At 37.6% G+C, this 18,805-nt stretch overlaps 2 protein-coding genes across 2 annotated transcripts; one reads left to right on the plus strand and one right to left on the minus strand.

Annotated features, from left to right (window-relative positions):
- Positions 1 to 5,571: 5,571 nt before the first annotated feature.
- Positions 5,572 to 7,514, minus strand: LOC131803187 (dermokine-like). The gene is made up of 2 exons (XM_059124276.1): positions 7,338 to 7,514; positions 5,572 to 7,280 (listed from the first exon to the last, which is right to left on the minus strand). Exons 1-2 carry the CDS (start codon positions 7,483 to 7,485, stop codon positions 5,914 to 5,916), a joined length of 1,515 nt encoding a protein of 504 aa, XP_058980259.1. The 5' UTR covers positions 7,486 to 7,514; the 3' UTR covers positions 5,572 to 5,913.
- Positions 7,515 to 10,382: 2,868 nt separating this feature from the next.
- Positions 10,383 to 11,581, plus strand: LOC109614434 (skin secretory protein xP2-like). The gene is made up of 2 exons (XM_020039900.2): positions 10,383 to 10,433; positions 10,883 to 11,581. Exons 1-2 carry the CDS (start codon positions 10,383 to 10,385, stop codon positions 11,579 to 11,581), a joined length of 750 nt encoding a protein of 249 aa, XP_019895459.2.
- The last annotated feature ends 7,224 nt before the right edge of the window (positions 11,582 to 18,805 follow it).

The following is an 18,805-nucleotide window of genomic DNA, read 5'->3' on the forward strand; positions in this document are numbered from 1 at the left end:
GGTATACTCATAGCCACCGTTTTGATTGAGATAATAATAGGAACTGGCCTGCGAAGGTTTCTCTAATCCTTGACTCCAACAGCTGGGTGTGATGATGAGAAATACCAGCAGTTTCGAAAGTCTGGCAATGTTACAGCTATACATGATGATGTTTTTTTTTGTTATATTTCCTCTAGCCGACTGGAATGTTTGATTGATTCTTGCTGGGCAAATGCGTTGTGATGCACTTGTTGTTCTGTCGTTGACTATTTAAATGATCACCCACTGACTTGGTTTTTATATTGCAAATCGCTGATCTGCATCGATGTAAACCGCAAAAATTGGTTTAATTGTTTCAGCCACTGTTGTTGTTGTTGTTGTTGTTTGATTGTAGCTATGGGTGTATCTCGGCAAAGGGAAATCCCTCCACCATTATTGCCGTTAGGTTGATCGTCACACACTTCACCAAAGATGCATTAGCCTGCTTGTAATCTGCGTGTGAGTTCAGTTATTTGAGATGATCAGAGGGTGTGTGTCGGTGTGTAAGTGGAGTCAGCTTTGGCAATAGTTTACAAAATTAATAAGGTTATTGGTTTACTAAACTATTTTGTAAGAACAAATGGAATGGCGTGAAAAGCGAATTTAGCACAGTCGGTTGCCGTTTACAGTTCCGTTTTCTTTTGAAGTAGACTCTTTGGGGGTATTGCACAGAAGATGAGTTTGTTTGACATATTATTTTGAGGTTATTTTGGATGTATCGGATTTTCCATAACACCGAATACAGTTCTATTGGTTGTGTATCTACGTTTAATCTGCTAGTTTAAGTTTTCGTATCTTACGGATTAGTTAATAATTAGTTACTGTGCATAACAAGTGACTTGTACAAAGAAACGTTAGAGATTCATGGAGTTTTTATAAAATGACGCGTAGTTTGTGAAATATGAAGTTAGAGATTTTGTGAGTATGGAATAGAAGAACCACTATTCCAAATAAGTTTTTTTTTTCAAATTTTATATTTTTAAAAATAAAACAAATATAACATGTAAGTAAACCATAAAACAAATTTGGAAATGTGTTTTATACCCTTCACCTTCAGCATAAAATTCTAAGTCGATTTAACGATGTCCGTCTGTCTGTTAAAATGACGACACAGCTCACATTATTTGACGTAGAGCTTGAAGACTTGCACAACAATGTTTCTTGTGGCCATGATGATTGGTTTCGGAAATGAGATATATCGTTTTGGTGTAGCCCCCATATAACGGCATCTCCCGATATTCGGTATTTTGATAATTTTTGCCAAATTTTTCCACGGATTTATCTAGAAATTGGTATTTGTAGTTCTTAATGGGTTCTCGCTCCGGTGGCCGAACATATAATATTTAGGTCCTCGTATTCTTATAGCGCACATATAATGATACCTACCGAAATTCGGTATTTTGATATTCCTAGTCACATTTACCCACGGATTTGTTTCAAATTTGGTATTTAAGAAGATTTGGTAGATGAAAATCCTATGGCCAACATATAAGGGGCTGTTTTTTTATACCCTACACCACATAGTGGTAAGGGTATTATGTCTTTGTGCATTTGTTTGTAACAGGCAAAAGGAAACGAGATAGACCCATAGTTCCTTTTGATGATCTGCATAGAATCACTTTCTGAGTTGTCCGTCCATCCGTCTGTCCATGCATTCTTGTGAACAAAATGCATGTCGCATTTATTATCCGTTTGAGATGAAATTTTCCAAACAACATTTGTTTGGCCCAAAGACGAACCCTATTGAAATTGGAGATAATCGGTAAAAAATTAGATATAGCTCCCATATATATCTTCGTCCGATTTGGCTTTTATTGTGCACCAAACGTGTACTATCACCCCGAATAGTATGGAATTTTGCACATACAACCAAATTAGGCCTGAAAATAAGTATGCCAAATTTGATCGAAATCGGTTCAGATATAGCTATAGCTCCCATATATATTGTTCATCCGATTTTTTTATTTAGGAAATATATCAAATGCAGCTCAGAAATACCTTTGCTAAATTTTATCGAGATCGGTTCAGATTTGTATTTAGCTCCCATAGTTAACTTCGTCCGATTTACCTTTTATTGTACACCAAACGTCTAATATTTGCCCAAATGGGATGGAATTTGGCACATGCGACCGAATTGAGTCTAGAAGTGTGACAAATTTGGTGAAGATCAGTTCAGATATAGCTATAGCTCCCATATATATTGTTCATCCGATTTATTGTATTTGTTACCCACAGCCGTAATATGGACTCCGTAAGAACGATATTCTTTGAAATATATCAATATACAGCTCAGAAATATCTTTGCCAAATTTTATCGAGATCGGTTCAGATTTGGATATAGTCGGCCCCGCCCGACTTTAGGACTTTTTTTACTGTTTTTTTTTTTTTTTTGAAAAGTTAAACAGCTTTATCCAAACGGTCTTACTGGTATTTTTTTACCCTCCACCATATTATGGTAGGTATATTGAGTTTGTCATTCCGTTTGTAACACCTCTAAATATACATATTAGATCCCACAGAGTATATATATTCTTGATCAGCATAAAATTCAATGTTGATTTAGCCATGTCCGTCTGTCTGTGGAAATCATTCTAGCTTCCGAACGAAATGAAGTATGAAGTGATGTACGTGCACGTTTTGGTATAGCCCCCTATATAATGGTACCTCCCTTTTTTTGGTATTTTGGTTATTTAAGCGACATTTTCACCGAAAATGTTTCAAATTTGGTATTTGAAGTTCGTAATGGATACCACAGCCTAAGACAGAAAATTTTCTGTGCAGGTCCACGCCTTTGTATAACGTGCCTCCCGATATTCGGTATTGTGATGATTTTAGCGACATTATTCAAAGAAATTGTTTCAAATTTGGTGTTTGAGTTCGTAATATTACAACCTATGACAGAAAATTGTCTGTGCAGGTACACGTCTTCGCATAGCCCCAATATAACGTTACCCCTAGCAGGTCCACGTCCTAATATAACGGCTTCATTCGGTATTTTTAAGATTTTAACAAAATTTTTAACGAATTTTATTTTTTTGAAAATTGCCAAATGGTGGAGGATCGGCCCCGCCGAACTTACAGCTTTTTTATTTGTTTTAGTTTAAAATGGAACACGTTTGAATTCAAATAAGTTTATATAAACATGTTTTATTTACTTAATGGTGGAGGGTATTAGAAGTTTGGCCCGTCCGAACTTTATGTTTTTTACTTGTTATAACCTAAAAACACTATTGCGTATTGCAGTTTGTTTGGGTCAAAAAATATGTAACACCTCGAAATATTTGTCCAAGACATAGGAAGTTACATGTGGTTCTTCCTATCTCGCCGAGCTGAGTCGCTCTAGCTATTTGTGTTCGTTATCTATCTACGTAAATTGTAATCACGATAAAGTTCGCAATTATGATCCGATTCTCAGGAAATTTTGCATGGAGGCGGGGTTGAGGCCAGAGTAGGCACTTATTGCTTTGAGAAATATTTAGGGGTTAAAATGAACGAAAAACAGATAAATTTCCTGATTTTGCATTTGCTCTACAGGCCACAATTATGAACCAATTGACGCGGAATATTGCATTGAGTTAGAGCTCAGGGCTGGGCCAAAGCCTACCAATTTGGACCGTCTTCGTCACTACAGTGATGCTGATAGCCAAGATATGGAACATATTGTAAAGTGGGTACAATATATATATAAAAGAAATATATCTTAGTTATTCTTCTCATAAGTTAAGAACCGCCGGTCTGATTTTCACAATTCTCATCAATTCAGAAAAGGATAAAATCTAAGAAAATCGCTTAAAAATGGGACAATAAAAAAGTGAATATTTTTTGTTAACTTTTTTTCTTTTGTCTTATTTTTTTATCGCATGCGATTTTTTCAATTTCACTTACAATTTTGAATTGTAAATTTTCTAAATTTGTACACCCCGTAATACTATGTGTTGTAGTGTTGTAGGGTATTACATGGACGGCCCCGCACGAATATAGCCTTTGCTAACTTGTTATTATACCCTCAGCCATATGACCACAGAAGGTATATATCATTTATTACGGCCAAAACTTGCCCCATCATAATAACGGTTTTAGACCCTAGGTCTCTTTGGACCAAATCCGTTTCAGGACATTTGGAGTCGATCGAACGATGTCCGTCCGTCCGTCTGTCTGTATGGTTGATGCGCACGATAACTCTCGAAGGGAGTATCCGATTTGATAAAAAATTGGTACATCGTAATATTATAGTCAAACTTAGATCGAGTTCGGAGATGGGCAATATCGCTTCACTCCCATACAAAATGTCAAAATTTTCAAAGAAAATAATTTATTGAATAGAAAGAGAAAGAATAATCCGATTTTGCTCCAACTTTTCGAATCCTAATATTTGCGTCAGTGCTGGGTCAGGTGCAAAAATGGACAACATCGGCCCAGGGCATCCAGTACCTCCCCCACAAAGGGTCAAACATTTAAATAATTATAACTCTTATAAATGTGATGTTAGAGCCCGATCGTCCGCAAATTACGCACATCCCATTATTTTTATTAACCCAAGGTCTGGTGTGAAGATGGAATATATCGGCCCACTCCTTCTGGTACCTCCCCCACATAGGTTTCAAGATTTTGAAAAACAAAACGCTTAATAAAAGCGAAATATACATCCAACTCTCTTCAAATTTAACATGATATATATCTGCCAACCCCTTCTGGTCACAATTTCCAATGGTTATACTTGGAAAATGATAAAATAATTCATATTTGATATGTGTCTTGACTTATTCAATTAAAGCTTTTTCATTTTTGAAAAGAATAATGAAATTGTTTCAAGAAACAAAATATCTTCGAACTCAAGGTTAGGAACTACATTTTTCGGGAAATTTTTCAAAAATTAAATATAAGTCGATTTTAATGTCACTTATAACTAAAAATGTATTTTGTCCAGTGTTTTTATATTTTAGTTCTTTGATTGACGTTAACATTACAAACTTTGATTATTGCTAATCCCACACACTTGGAAGTTTTTATGGCGAAGGGAAGACCACATAAAAAGTTACATTTATCCCATTCGACTTCCTATGTAGATTTCCCCGTCTGTTAACACACTTACATATTTTTAATTCTCTTATGAAAATATATTCATTCATTCATGTTGCCAACTAAACTTACTTTGAAAATTCAAAAAGTGTGGCATACTTTCAGGCGTCTTTGTGAAATACTTCGTTATCTATCTGTAAAAGTAGAGACCAATTCATTTTTTTTTATCAACAGATGTCACCAAAAATTTGTATGGCAAGGGTTTGTTTAACTCAATGAAAATAGCATTGTTAAATCAATCAAAAAACGAACTTCTTCCCTTCTTTTATTTAAACATTAAATTTAGACATGTTCTTAATTGAAAACGTCTCCAATTTTAGATGGATTTCAAGGCTATAATACAATGTAATTAAAAGCTAGACGTAAAGTTCATTTGTCTAAAATAATGAGCCCAAATTTACCCAACCCAACACTGCAGCCGCAATGACCCTGTTCATGGTGCCGTTAAATCGACAATTTGACAAACATCAAATTCATGGCCAAAAATAACATTAAAGAGCAATATAACTTCTCATAGCCAAAAACCGAACAAATACCGCATTTTCTCACAATTTACACAAATATAACATTTCAAGAACAAAAGAACGGCAGTTATTCGTTTATTGTTGTTGTTGGTGTAACTTTATTAAAGAAGTATCATTGCCAATTGGGGGAAAGAATACCAAAAAAAAAATTACATTTGTTTACTAAAATGTATGTATGTATGTGTGAATGTCTCAACTTATAAAACTAAAGCTAGCATTGATGCGCACGCCATCTTCGCTTAACCTAACGGCATAAATAAGTATATTTATTTGTGTATGTATGTCTTAAAAACTAACTGCTATAGGGAGATCTGTCATGATGCTCATACGAGGCTGTCATATCGGCCAATTCATCCTGGCGCAAGGCTTCCGATGGCGAGGGCACCCGACGACCACCCAATGGTAATATGTCAATATTTTGAACATGGGCCCGAACACTCTGGCCCGGTGGCAAGCCAATATACCATTTTCCAACATTTTTAATGACCGTTGAATCACGATGATGCTCCACCCATTCACGATCTCTATCGATTTCTAGAATTTTACGATTCGCCGTTATCAAAGGTGGCAGGGCTGTGCCAATATCATCATCATTGGGATTATAGTTATTTCGCGATGAAGATCCTTTGGATGGAGGATTATATTCATAACCATTGCTGCTTGTCGAAGAAATGCTTCCTCCTCCACTTCCCCCTCCCCCTCCTCCTCTTCCACCAGCACCTCCACCATTTCTGGAGGGAGGACGATTTCGGCGATTACTTTCTCTTGCATCATTGTTCAGACTATTACGATTGCCGGGAACTCTACTTCCCGGTCTCGAGGGAATTTTAGGGGAATCTCGTTCTGACATTGGTTCTCGATCGAGTAGATCATCTTCACGTAGATTTGTGTTTCCACGATTTCTTGTGCCTCCTCTACCACGATTGATGGTACCCATGCGATCTGTTTTAGTTTTTGGATTTGAGCGATCATTTTTGCCATTGTCCTCATCAAAATCGCTATCATCTCCAAGGCTTATTTCATTGTCGTCATTATCCGCATCCGAAGAAGAGGTTGTGATTGGACGACTATCCGACGAGACATATTCCATTTCACTATCTTCATCCCCACCTCCCCCTCCTCCACCGCCCGTGACACGGTTATTTCCACCTCTTACACGACCACCACCTGATCCCGAACTACTGCCAGTGCCGCCTCCTCCACCACCTGCCCCGGCACCAGTTCCAAAATCATTGGCCAACCTAAAGCTTGTATCGCTTAGACGAAAATCTGATACAGAAGGATTGATATGTGAGGTGGGTCCAATGCGATTCTTCACCACCCTATAACCAATTCCCGCTCCGGCAATATATTCCACAGTTCTTTGAATACCCTTGTCATCGAGAAAGGAATAGGTGCCTCTAACCACTCCATCTGGTGTCCTACTTTCGGCACGTCTATGATCTGGGCCGGCAGCAATTAACTTATATGTTCCATCAGGACCCCTTTGTACGGACATTTTCCCTCTCGTTCCGGGTGGTGCCTTGTACAAAGGACTTGTGTAACCAACACTGGCTGGATTATCTGGCACAGCATTTGACACCTCAAAACCTGTTCCCGCACCGGCAGCATAACGGACACTGTGACGTTCTCCCTCATCATCGAGAAATGAATAGAGTCCTGTCAAAAAATACAACACGTTAGATTAGGATAAGTTTTTAAGATTCTCTCTCTTACCTCTCACTCGTCCCGTGGCATCATTGTCTTCAGAGCGCGATTGATCCGGTGTTCGAAAACTGAAGCTGTACGAGGGATCATCAAATGGATCGGCCAAAGGGTCGTCTGGCGAACCAATGGGACCGGGAGGATATTGTGCCAAACCCATTTTGCGATGTATCTGTGGTCCATTCACTCGAAATCTGGAAATAACAAATTATTTTTAAAATAAATTAATTTCAATATTTCAGATCAGAATATAAACCTATTGTTGGGGGAGATGATCAAAACATGTTCAGGGACTGAAGCGTGATGGTGTTATTTCTTTATATTTCGTTAGATCACTCCAACATTTAAATGTGAATAAATATTTTGTTTCTCGTACCGTGATGCTGGTAGCGTAGCCCGACGTCAAGGAATAGGACAGAAGAAAACAGCAACAATAGCAGAAATGGTTCGAAAAGTAAAGAAGCCACTTGATCGAAGCCCGCGTCGCAGTGGCCGAAAAATGGCTCGTGAGCTGGACATATCGCAATATTCCATTCGGCAAATATTGAAAAATGAGCTCGGGGTAAATCCATTGAAATTCCAAAAGTGTAAGAAGTGTAAGAAAGAGCTAAAGTTGTTGCTTCGCTTGGCCGAAAGTGGTGAAGTGCCGAATTTGGTTTTCTCCGATGAGAAAACATTCGTTGTCCAGCAGTTTGTAAACAAACACAGTGGCCACCAAAATCACCGGATACCAATCCGTTGGACTATTGTGTCTGGAGTATTTTGGAAAGCAAGGTTGGTACTAAAAAATACCAAAGTGTCGATCACCTTAAGCAAGCGCTTCACCGCGAATGGGCCAAAATACCGCAGGGCAACATTCGGGCAGCATGTGACGGTTTCATTGGCCGTTTTAAGGCTATAATTCGTGCCGAAGGTGACCATTTCGAACAAATCTTAACTTATCCTAAAATTTGATGCTATTTCCGAATTTTGTTTGCTTTCATTCAATAAAATGAAAATAAAAAAACTTAAAAATTATGGCGTTTGACTTTCTGGCAGTTTTTTGTTTTATCTCACCCAGTGCAGATAGCAATTATCATCCGATCCTCACGAAAATACATACAAAGGCGAACTTCTGGCTCTTTCATGCTGATTTTGTTGACGAATATAGCCAAATATCGTAGATAAGCAAATAATGGATAGGAGTCTAAATTTGGAGATACAGAGGGCCTCTTGCTTTTGGAGATGATCGCAAAATATTTTGGGGTTCAAATGAACCAAAAATAAGGGTAATAAGGGTAATATCTGGGCAATGTGTCATAATTTCAAAAGCGAAATCTTCCAAAATGGACATGGGGAGGCTTCTAACATATTGCAGTGTTGTAGGGTATCACATGGTCGCACGAGTATAGCCTTTGCTTACTTTTTATACCCTCCACCATAGTATGGAGGGTATATTAAGTTTGTCATTCCGTTTGTAACACCTCGAAATATACATTTTAGACCCCAAAAAGTATATATATTCTTGATCAGCATAAAATTCTATGTCGATTTAGTGGTGTCCGTCCGTCTGTCCCTCTGTGGAAATAATTCTAGCTTCCGAACGAATTGAAGAAAATTGATAAAATTTTACTCAAATGTATATTATGTCTACCGGACTTTTGGTATTGAAAATCGGCCATGTAGGTCCACGTTTTGTTATAGCCCCCATATAACGGTACCTCCCGATATTCGGCATTTCGATGATTTTAGCGACAATATTCATCAGAATTCTTTGAAATTTAGTATTTGATGTTCGTAATGGGTGCTGCAGCCTATGACAGGAGATTGTCTGTGCAGGTCCACGTCTTCGTGTAGCCCCCATATAACGGTACCTCCCGATATTCGGTATTTTGATGATTTAAGCGACATTATTCACCGGAATTGTTTCAAATTTCGCATTTGAAGTTCGTAATGGATACTACGGGCTAAGACAGAAAATGGGCAATTTAGATCAACGTCTTTGTATAGCCCCCATATAAGGGTACCCCCGATATTCGGTATTTTGATGATTTTAGCTACATTATTTACCGGAATTATTTCAAATTTTGTATTTGAAGTTCGTAATGGATACTACAGCCTATACCACAAAATTGTCTGTGCAGATACACGTTTTATAACCCCCATGGCACCTCCCTATATTCGGTATTTTTATGATTTTAGCTACATTATAAACAGATTTTTTTTTCGAGTTTCGCATTTGAATATTGTAATAGCTTATGAATTGCCTATGCAGGTCTACGTCGCCGTATAGACCCTATTATACGGCTATACTCGGTATTTTTAAGATTTTAACAGAATTTTTAACGGATTTTATTTTTAGTATTGCCAAATTCGTTCCAATGGTGGAGGGTATTCAAAGTTAGCTTTTTTATGATTTTTTTTTTTTAATTTTCTATCTTTTGTGGAAGAGGTATCAGAAGGAGTGGACCGATATTGCCGATCTCCGGAAGCGATGTAAGTTTAATAATAATGTTACGATGCACCAAATTTGGACCAAATCGGCCAGGCAGACAGACGGACGTACCGACATCGCTAGATCGACTCCAAATGTCCTGAAACGTATTTGGTCCAAAGAGACCTAGGGTCTAAAATCGTTATTTCGATGAGGCACGTTTTGGTCGTATCAAAAGATACTCTCTGTGGCCATATGACTGAGGGTATAAAAACTGGTCCAAAAGGAAAACGAGGGTTAACAGACAGGCTGATGTAGAGAAAAGGTAAAGTATATACATATGGACATTACAACATTTTTGGAACAAAGTCGACTATACACCCCCTACCCCATCACTTTTGGTGTAGGCTTCAATATTGAAAAGCCTAATAACTATTTTTGCAATCTACTCTTTTTAAATTTTTCATTTGATTTTATTTGAAATAAATTTGATGTTTACACATTTAAATTGGCCAAAATCGATTCGATCCGATGATATACATTTCATTATTCGCATTTTGGCGTTTTATCTGTCTCTCTGGCCGATTGTCGTATAGTTTTGGGAATAGCTAAGATTAGGTTTAATTAAAACACCTCTCATGTTAATGACCCTGCTACTGCCCGCTGAAGTCTGGCAAGTTGACGATCGATCTGTCGTTCGTTCGTTCGCCCAAAGAAAGATGTGCCAAAACAAAAGCGTGATAATAATTATGGCAAAGAGGAAGATACATAAATAAATATACATGAACATAAATTTTACATTGAAACATTAGCCCGCCAGGTCAAATAAAAATTTGGTTTAAAACAAAAAAAAAAAAAAAACCAACAACAACAAAACTCAAAACTAAGCGACAACTTCCGTTAATATATGTACATTTGTATTTCATCGAGATGTTGAGTTCTTAACAAATCGATTCGCAACAATTTTGAATTTTTTAGTATAAATATGAAAATCGTTAATGGAAGGTATCACAACTTCTTCAGCTGTTCTCTGGTTAGGAACTAAATCTCAAAAAACTAAAAGCAAAAATGGTAAGATTTGGCAAAAAAGAGAAGAAAATGGACGAACGATTTGAACAAATGTATTTTTCTGTCTTTACCCTAGAAAATCTTTATTTTGTCCTTGGCTTTGGTGGCCGGAGTTATGGCTGATGTATCCGAATTGGGTTATGACTACAATGCCCCTGCTGCTAGTGGTGGTAGCTTTGCTTCCGGTGGTAGCTTTTCCTCCGGTGGCAGCTTTGCCTCTGGTGGTGCCAGCTTTGGTGGTGCTGTAGGAGGTGGCAGCTTCGCTGCTAGCGCACCTGCTAACAGTTACATTCCCCCAGCTGCTTCTGCCCCTGCTCCAGTACAAACTTATGCTCCTCCTGCTGCCCCTGCCCCAGCTCCAGTCCAACATTATTCTCCCCCAGCTGCTCCAGTCAACACCTACATTCCCCCAGCAGCTTCTGCCCCTGCTCCAGTCCAAACCTATGCTCCTCCCGCTGCCCCTGCCCCAGCTCCAGTCCAAAACTATGCTCCCCCAGCTGCCCCAGCCAACACTTACATTCCTCCCTCTTCCGGTGCTAGCTTTGGTGGTGCTTCTGCTGGTGCTTTCGGTGGTGCTTCTGCTGGTTCCTTCGGTGGTGCCTCTGCTGGTTCCTTCGGTGGTGCTTCTGCTGGTTCCTTCGGTGGTGCTTCTGCTGGTTCCTTCGGTGGTGCTTCTTCCGGTTCATTCGGTGGTGCTTCTGCTGGTGCTGATTTCGGCAATGATGGTTACCGTTACAAGACTGTCCGTCGTCGCGTCTTCCGCCAACGTGTCTAAATCTTGTAACGATTTGTTAAATTTTTTTATTGTTTCGTTTCCAAAGACATGTTTGAAAGTATTTTAATAAAACAAAATTTTAAAAAATAATTATTTGATCCTGTTTTATTTTTTAATTGTTCCTGGAGATCAAGAAAATCCAATGCTTTGATGAATTGTCTACATGTTCTATGATGGTTTTCCATTTACTTTGAAAATCTCCTGGAGTTAAAAAATAGCAACTTCTATGATCCACCAATTATCATTAAACTCAACCTTGAGATATAATTCTCATTCACTTAGTGGTATACCACCAATTTAATATATTTGGCAGCTGCATAGCAAAATACTGCCGATTCGTTCAACACAAAATCCAGCAGATTATAAAATTTCCAAGACACTTGTCTGACAGCTGTTAAAATTATTCCAAGAGCATTTGGTGAGAAATTTCAAGAAAGTAGTTATTCGTTATGGAATTCAATCGTGATAGTGTGATTTCTTTATATTTGGCTGGAAAACCACAAGTGGCTATCGTTAAGGCACTCCAGCATTTAAATGTGAATAAATTTTTTGTGCCTCGTACCATCGCTCGTTATCGTGATATTGGTAGCGTAGCCCAACGTCAAGGAAGTGGACGGAAGAAAACAGCAACATCAGCAGAAATGATTCGAAAAGTAAAGAAGCGACTTGATCGAAACCTGCGTCGCAGTGGCCGAAAAATGGCTCGTAAGCTGAACATATTGCAATATTCAATTCGGCAAATATTAAAAAACAAGCTCGGGGTAAAGCCATGCAAATTAATAAAAAAAGTGTAAGAACTTACACCGCTACAGAAAGAAAATAGACTCAAAAGAGGTAAAGAGTCGCTTCGCTTGGCCGAAAGTGGCGAACTGCCGAATTTTTTCTTCGGTTTTCTCCGATGAGAAAATATTCGTTGTCCAGCAGTTTGTAAACAAACAAAATGATCGTGTTTACTTGTCAAAAAGGTCAGCTGAAAATGTGCACCTTCAGTTGGCCACCAGAACTCAAGGGCCTGCCATGGTGATGGTATGGATCGCCATAACAGACGATGGTCGCTCTCCGCCGAATATTAACGCGAATATATTCTGGAGGGCACGCAAACATTTTGGCCGCAGACCTTGGACATTCCAACAGGACTCAACACCATCGTACTCAACATGCGCCACCCAAGAATGTTTAGTCGCTTCATTTCCAGCGCACAATGGCCACCAAAATCTCCGGATACCAATCCGTTGGACTATTGTGTCTGGAGTATTTTGGAAAGCAAGGTTGGCACTAAAAAATACCAAAGTGTCGATCACCTTAAGCAAGCGCTTCGCCGGGAATGGACAAAATACCGCAGAGTAACTTTCGGGCAGCGTGTGACGGTTTGATTGGCCGTTTGAAGGCCATAATTCGTGCCAAAGGTGATCAGTTCGAACAAATCTAAACTCATTCTAAAATTTGATGCTATTTCCTACATTTTTTTGCATTCATTCAATAAAATTAAAAAAGTATTATTTATGGTATATGGCTTTGTTGCAGTTTTTTTATTTCACCCTGTATAGGGTTGTTGGTATTGGGTGAGAAAAGCAAAACACCTAAATACTAATTTTCAGTCAAATCGATTGGAAAATATGTCCAAGACCCTTGATAATTCGTTTTCATTTTGTAATGTCAAATTTTGAGTAAAATTAAATGGAAAACATTATCAAAACATAAAAGTAGTGGATATCGAGTCTTATGAGCTTTATAGATATTGAAAATTTTGACCCTTTTTGGGGGAGGTACCAGAAGGAATGAGCCGATTTCTACCATCTTCACATCAGACCTTGTCTTAATAAAAATATTGTGATGTGTGCAATTTGAAGACAATCGGTCAAAATTCAAAGTTTTTACCCTTTGTTGGGGAGGTAATTGATGGAGTGGACCGATATTGTCCATTTTCGCACCTCACCTAGAACTGATGGAAATATTTGCAATCATGGAGAAAAATCGGATTACTCTTTTCTCTTTCTGTGCAGAATATATATTATTTGAAAAATTCGACCTTTTGAGGGGGAGGTACCAGAAGAAGTGGACTAATATTACACATCTGCAAACTCGATCTATGTTTGGAAATAATGTTACGATGTAACACTATTTGGACCAAATCGGATACTCCCTTCGAGAGTTATCGTGTGCACTAGCCAGCAAGACATCAGAGAGATAGACGTACGAACGGATTTGGTCCAAAGAGACCTAGGGTCTAAAACCGTTATTTCGACTAGGCACGTTTTGGCCATATCAAATGATATATACGATCTGTAGCCATATGGCTGAGGGTATAAGAAGTAAAAAGCAACTAAGTTCGGCCCGGGCCTCCGCTATTTTAAAGGAACTTGAAAATTTTAAAAAAAAATTTTATCGAAAAATACCGCTAAAATGAAAATCAACAATTTTCCGTCACAGGTTGTAGTACTCATTACGAGCTTGAAATACTATGAAACAATTCCGGTGAAAATGCATCTAAAATTATCAAAATACCGAAAATTGGGAGGAATCGTTAGACAATTCTCTTCCGAGAGTAAAGCATTCACAAAGAACTCCTTGTGTAGAATTTCAGATAATTCCATTGAAAAATGTGGCTTATCAGGGGGATACAGTTATATAGAGGCTATATGATATCGTGGATCATCTTCGAACTTTAACTGCCTGCAGACAAAAGACTGATCTGTGCAAAATTTTCGCTTCCTATCTTAATTCGTTGTGACTCTAAGGTGATTACAACAGACGGGCGGACATGGGTAAATCGTCTAAGAATTTTACGCTGATCAAAAATATATATTCTTTGTTAGGTCTTAAATTATTCTTTGGATGAGTTACAAACGGAATGACGAACTTAATATACCCTCCATACTATGTATGGTGGAGGGCATAAAAATGAACTTAGCTCCAAAATGTCAATCTGTCACAAACCATTGGGCTGGAACAAAACATTAAATTTCCTCTCCGCATAACGAAGCTTATAATTAATAATCCAAGGCCCAAACATAAATTTCTTGATTTTGGCAATGATATGAATTTATGATCTTGTGTTGATATATTGTGTACAAATGTGGATTTAATTGCGTTTCCGAGAGTAATATCAAAATTTGACATCAAATTTTCAAACTTCCTACAAAAAATCTTTGAAATATTTTTTTTCGAAATATATAGACTTGGACTGCACCAATCCAATGAAAAAACTGCAACCAACTTCAGACTGCTGTCATTTCTAAGCCACTCGTCCGATAGCTGTTAAAATTATTCCAGTGACAACTCATTATATTGTTTACAAGCATACAAAAGCATTTTGGTGAGAATTTTCGAGAAAAAAAGTTATTCGTAATGGAATTCAAGGGTGATAGTGTGATTTATTTATATTTGGCTGGAAAATCACAAGTGGCTATCGTTAGAGCACTCCAGCATTTAGATGTGAATAAATCTTTTGGGTCTCATACCATAGCCAGGCGTCAAGGAAGTGGACGGAAGAAAACAGCAACATCAGCAGAAATGGTTCGAAAAGTAAATGAAGCGACTTGATCGAAACCCGCGTTGCAGTGGCCGAAAAATGGCTCGTGAGCTGAGCATATCGTAATATTCCATTCGGCAAATATTGAAAAATGAGCAATTACTTTCCAAATTCCAAAAAGTGCAAGAACTTACACCGCTACAGAAAGAAAATAGACTCAAAAGAGCCAAAATGTTGCTTCGCTTGGCCAAAAGTGGTGAACTGCCGAATTTGGTTTGGTGGTCTCCGATGAGAAAACATTGGTTGTCCAGCAGTTTGTAAACAAACAAAATGATCGTGTTTACTTGCCAAAGAGGTCAGCTGAAAATGTGCACCTTCGGTTGGCCACCATAACTTAAGGGCCGGCCATTGTGATGGTGTAGTGCCGAATATTATCGCGAATACATTCTGGAGGGTGTATTAAAGCCTTGGGCACGCAAACATTTTGACCGCAGACCTTGGTCATTCCAACAGGACTCAACACCATCGCACTCAGCACGCTCCACCCAAGAATGGTTACAAAATGAGGTTCCTCGCTTCATTTCCAGCGCACAATGGCCACCAAAATCTCCGGATACCAATCCTTTGGAGCAAGGTTGGCACTAAAAAATACCAAAGTGTCATTGGCCATTTGAAGGCCATAATGCGTGCCAAAGGTGACCATTTCGAACAAATCTAAACTTATTCTAAAATTTGATGCTATTTCCGAAATTTTTTGCTTTCATTCAAAAAAAAATGTAAAAATTATGGCGTTTGACCTTGTTGCAGTTTTTTTTTATCTCACCCTGTATACAATCAATACTATATATTATCCATACTATTATGAACTTAGCTCCAAAATTTCGATGTGTTACAAACTATTGAGCTGGAACAAAACTTTAAGTTTCCTCTTCGCATGACGAAGCTCATAATTGGCACTAATGTGAATTTATGATTTTGTGTTGATATATGTTACAAATTTTATGGCGTTTCCGACAGTGATAGTAAAATGTGGCATCAATTTTTCAAACTTCCTAGAAAAAATCTTTGCAATTTTTTTCGAAATACATAGACTATAACAGCACCCATCATTTAATCATTAAATTATTTCATTTTCATCTCCACTTTTTAATCCTGAATTAAAACTTAGTGTATGTTCTGTTTGGACTCAAAAGCCCACGCTTAACTATTGCCTTTAACTGCATTTTTGTGTTATTGTTAAGTGAAATCTGTTTCTACGTCAATGTTCTTCTATTTTATTGAAATTTATATATTTAAAATAGAATAACAAATCTAGCAAATATATAACATGTTTAGAGTAAATACTAATAATTTCCCACCGCATTAACACCCTTAAATAATTTCACAATTAAAATGAAATAAAAAAGCTCTTTCCGGACCTATCTCTACAACTACTTCCTCCAGACTTATAATCGATTTTTTTTCAATATGTTATTAATGTTATTGAATGAATTTAGTATTTAAATAAATTACTTCATCCAGAAATACTTGAATACCCCGAAAACAATGCCTAGGAATTTAATGGTTGTCAAGAATACAATGCTGATGCCCACCATTGTCATCGTTGGCAACAAATATTTAATGAATTCAATTATCATCATAGTTTTATTGCCCTGGTTAAACTGCTTTATATGCTAATGTCATTTTGATAGTCAGAAGTTCCCAAATTGTTTGAGTTATGTAGCTCAAAACAAATTTATGCTGCGATCGAATGAAACAACTTTTAAATTTTATACATATTAAAAGCGAATTAGCATGGACTTAATAAAATGTTGATGTGAAGTTACTGAGTCAGAAAAATAATTGAAAAGGGTTTGCAATTGTTACGGCATTGAGAGTCATTGATGGAACAGGACAGTTGTACCAAAGGGTTTTTGAAAATTCGAACTTTAAGGTTAAGAAAAGTTCTTAAATTGTACAAAACTTTTCAAATGGTACAATTTGGTATTATGTGGTTTTGTAAATGTGTGCTAATTGTACGAACTGTACTAAATGGTACTAAATTTGTAACTGTTTGGTTTACGGTGAACAAATGAAGCTGAAATTTTGAAACTTTGTATTGGGATCCCTAGTCGTAGAAATGCGTACTACCAAAGACATAAAATGGTAAAGACTAGACAAAATGCATTTTGAGCAAATGGTTTGTGTCTATACTATCCAGATAACAGCTCATGACAGGACCATGTTAATATAAAAAACCCATTTATAGAAATATAAGACAAACAAAATTTTGAAAAATCCAAAAATTGGGTTTCGAAATTTTACTCCATAGACTTTCCCAGTTAATTGCATATTGCCTAAGCGGTTTTAATCGCTTAACATTGCTAACTATGTTGTTACGATATCATAACAACAGAGGTATTTTCACAGGGCTGCCATATCTTGACTCTGTCTTGTCCCATCTTTACACTTTTATGTCTTTGGTACTAGAAGTGTACGAAAAGTACAAAATAGTACTATATTTGGTAGAATTTGATATTATTTGAACAGATAGAGCTTGTAATCAGAAATTTGATATTAGGGTCGCTTTTCGTGTAAGCTTGGACATATGGAGGTGGTTTCGTAAGTATGCACTATAATTGTACAGAAAGCACTGAATGGTACTATATTTGGTATTGGGTAAAGGATTAGAGATAATGTTCCGAAATTTGATATTTAGACTACTACACTACACTATATGTGTTTGAGATTTGGTAGAGGTTTGGAAATGCGTCCCATATTTCTACGAAAAATACTAAATGGTACTAAATTGAATATTAGCTGATAGAATTGAGCTGGAATGCTCAAATGTCGATATAGGTATCTGAAATTGAGATATGGAGGTGGTTTTAGAAATTGTAAAAAAGTACCTAATAGTATCAATTTTTGGTATTGGTAAAAGACAAAGAGTTGAGCACCTGCAATTTCATAAACATATAACTGTTGGTGTCTGAGGTTGAGAGAAGGAGCTAGACTTGAAGATGAAATCCTGAAATGTGATATTTGTTGGTATTTGAGATTGATACATGGAGATTGCTTTGAAAATGCGTACTATACAAAAAGAACTAAATGCTACTATACAGGGTGAGTTGAAAAAACTTCAACCAAATGAATGAACAAATCTTTTGTGTCTCGTACCATCGCTCGTTACCGTGATATTGGTAGCGTAGCCCGACTTCAAGGAAGTGGACGGAAGAAAACAGCAACATCAGCAGATATGGTTCGAAAAGTAAAGAAGCGCCTTGATCGAAACTCGCTTCGCAGTGGCCGAAAAATGGCTCGTTAGCTAAACATATCGCATATTCCATTCGGCAAATATTGAAAAATGGGTTCGGGGTAAAGCCATTGAAATTCCAAAAAGTGCAATAACTTACACCCCAACAGAAACAAAATAGACTCAAAAGAGCTAAAGAGTTGCTTCGCTAGGCCGAAAGTGATGAACTGCCGAATTTGGTTTGGTGGTCCCCGATGAGAAAACAAACCAAATGATGATGTTTACTTGCCAAAGAGATCAGCTCACAATGTGCACCAATGTGCACTCAAACGCCGGCCATGGTGATGGTGTGGGCCGCCATAACAGCCGATGGTCGCTCTCCGCTCATATTAATCGACCGTGGCAACAGAATAAATGCCAAATATTATTGCGAAAATATTCTGGAGGCTGTATTAAAGCCTTAGGCACGCAAACATTTTGGCCGCAGACCTTGGACATTCCAACAGAAGAACGTTACAAA

The sequence above is a fragment of the Musca domestica genome, unplaced genomic scaffold (assembly GCF_030504385.1).
Source record: "Musca domestica strain aabys unplaced genomic scaffold, Musca_domestica.polishedcontigs.V.1.1 273, whole genome shotgun sequence".
Taxonomy (NCBI): Eukaryota; Metazoa; Arthropoda; class Insecta; order Diptera; family Muscidae; genus Musca; species Musca domestica.

Bases quoted from the DNA above. Each gene is read 5' to 3' on its own strand.
- LOC109614434 (XM_020039900.2), top strand. From the start codon at position 10,383: ATGACCCTGCTACTGCCCGCTGAAGTCTGGCAAGTTGACGATCGATCT. The intron at 10,434-10,882 runs GTTCGTTCGTTC...TCTTTACCCTAG, and splicing joins AAGTTGACGATCGATCTGTC to AAAATCTTTATTTTGTCCTT.
- LOC131803187 (XM_059124276.1), bottom strand. From the start codon at position 7,485: ATGGGTTTGGCACAATATCCTCCCGGTCCCATTGGTTCGCCAGACGAC. The intron at 7,281-7,337 runs GTAAGAGAGAGA...ATTTTTTGACAG, and splicing joins TGCCACGGGACGAGTGAGAG to GACTCTATTCATTTCTCGAT.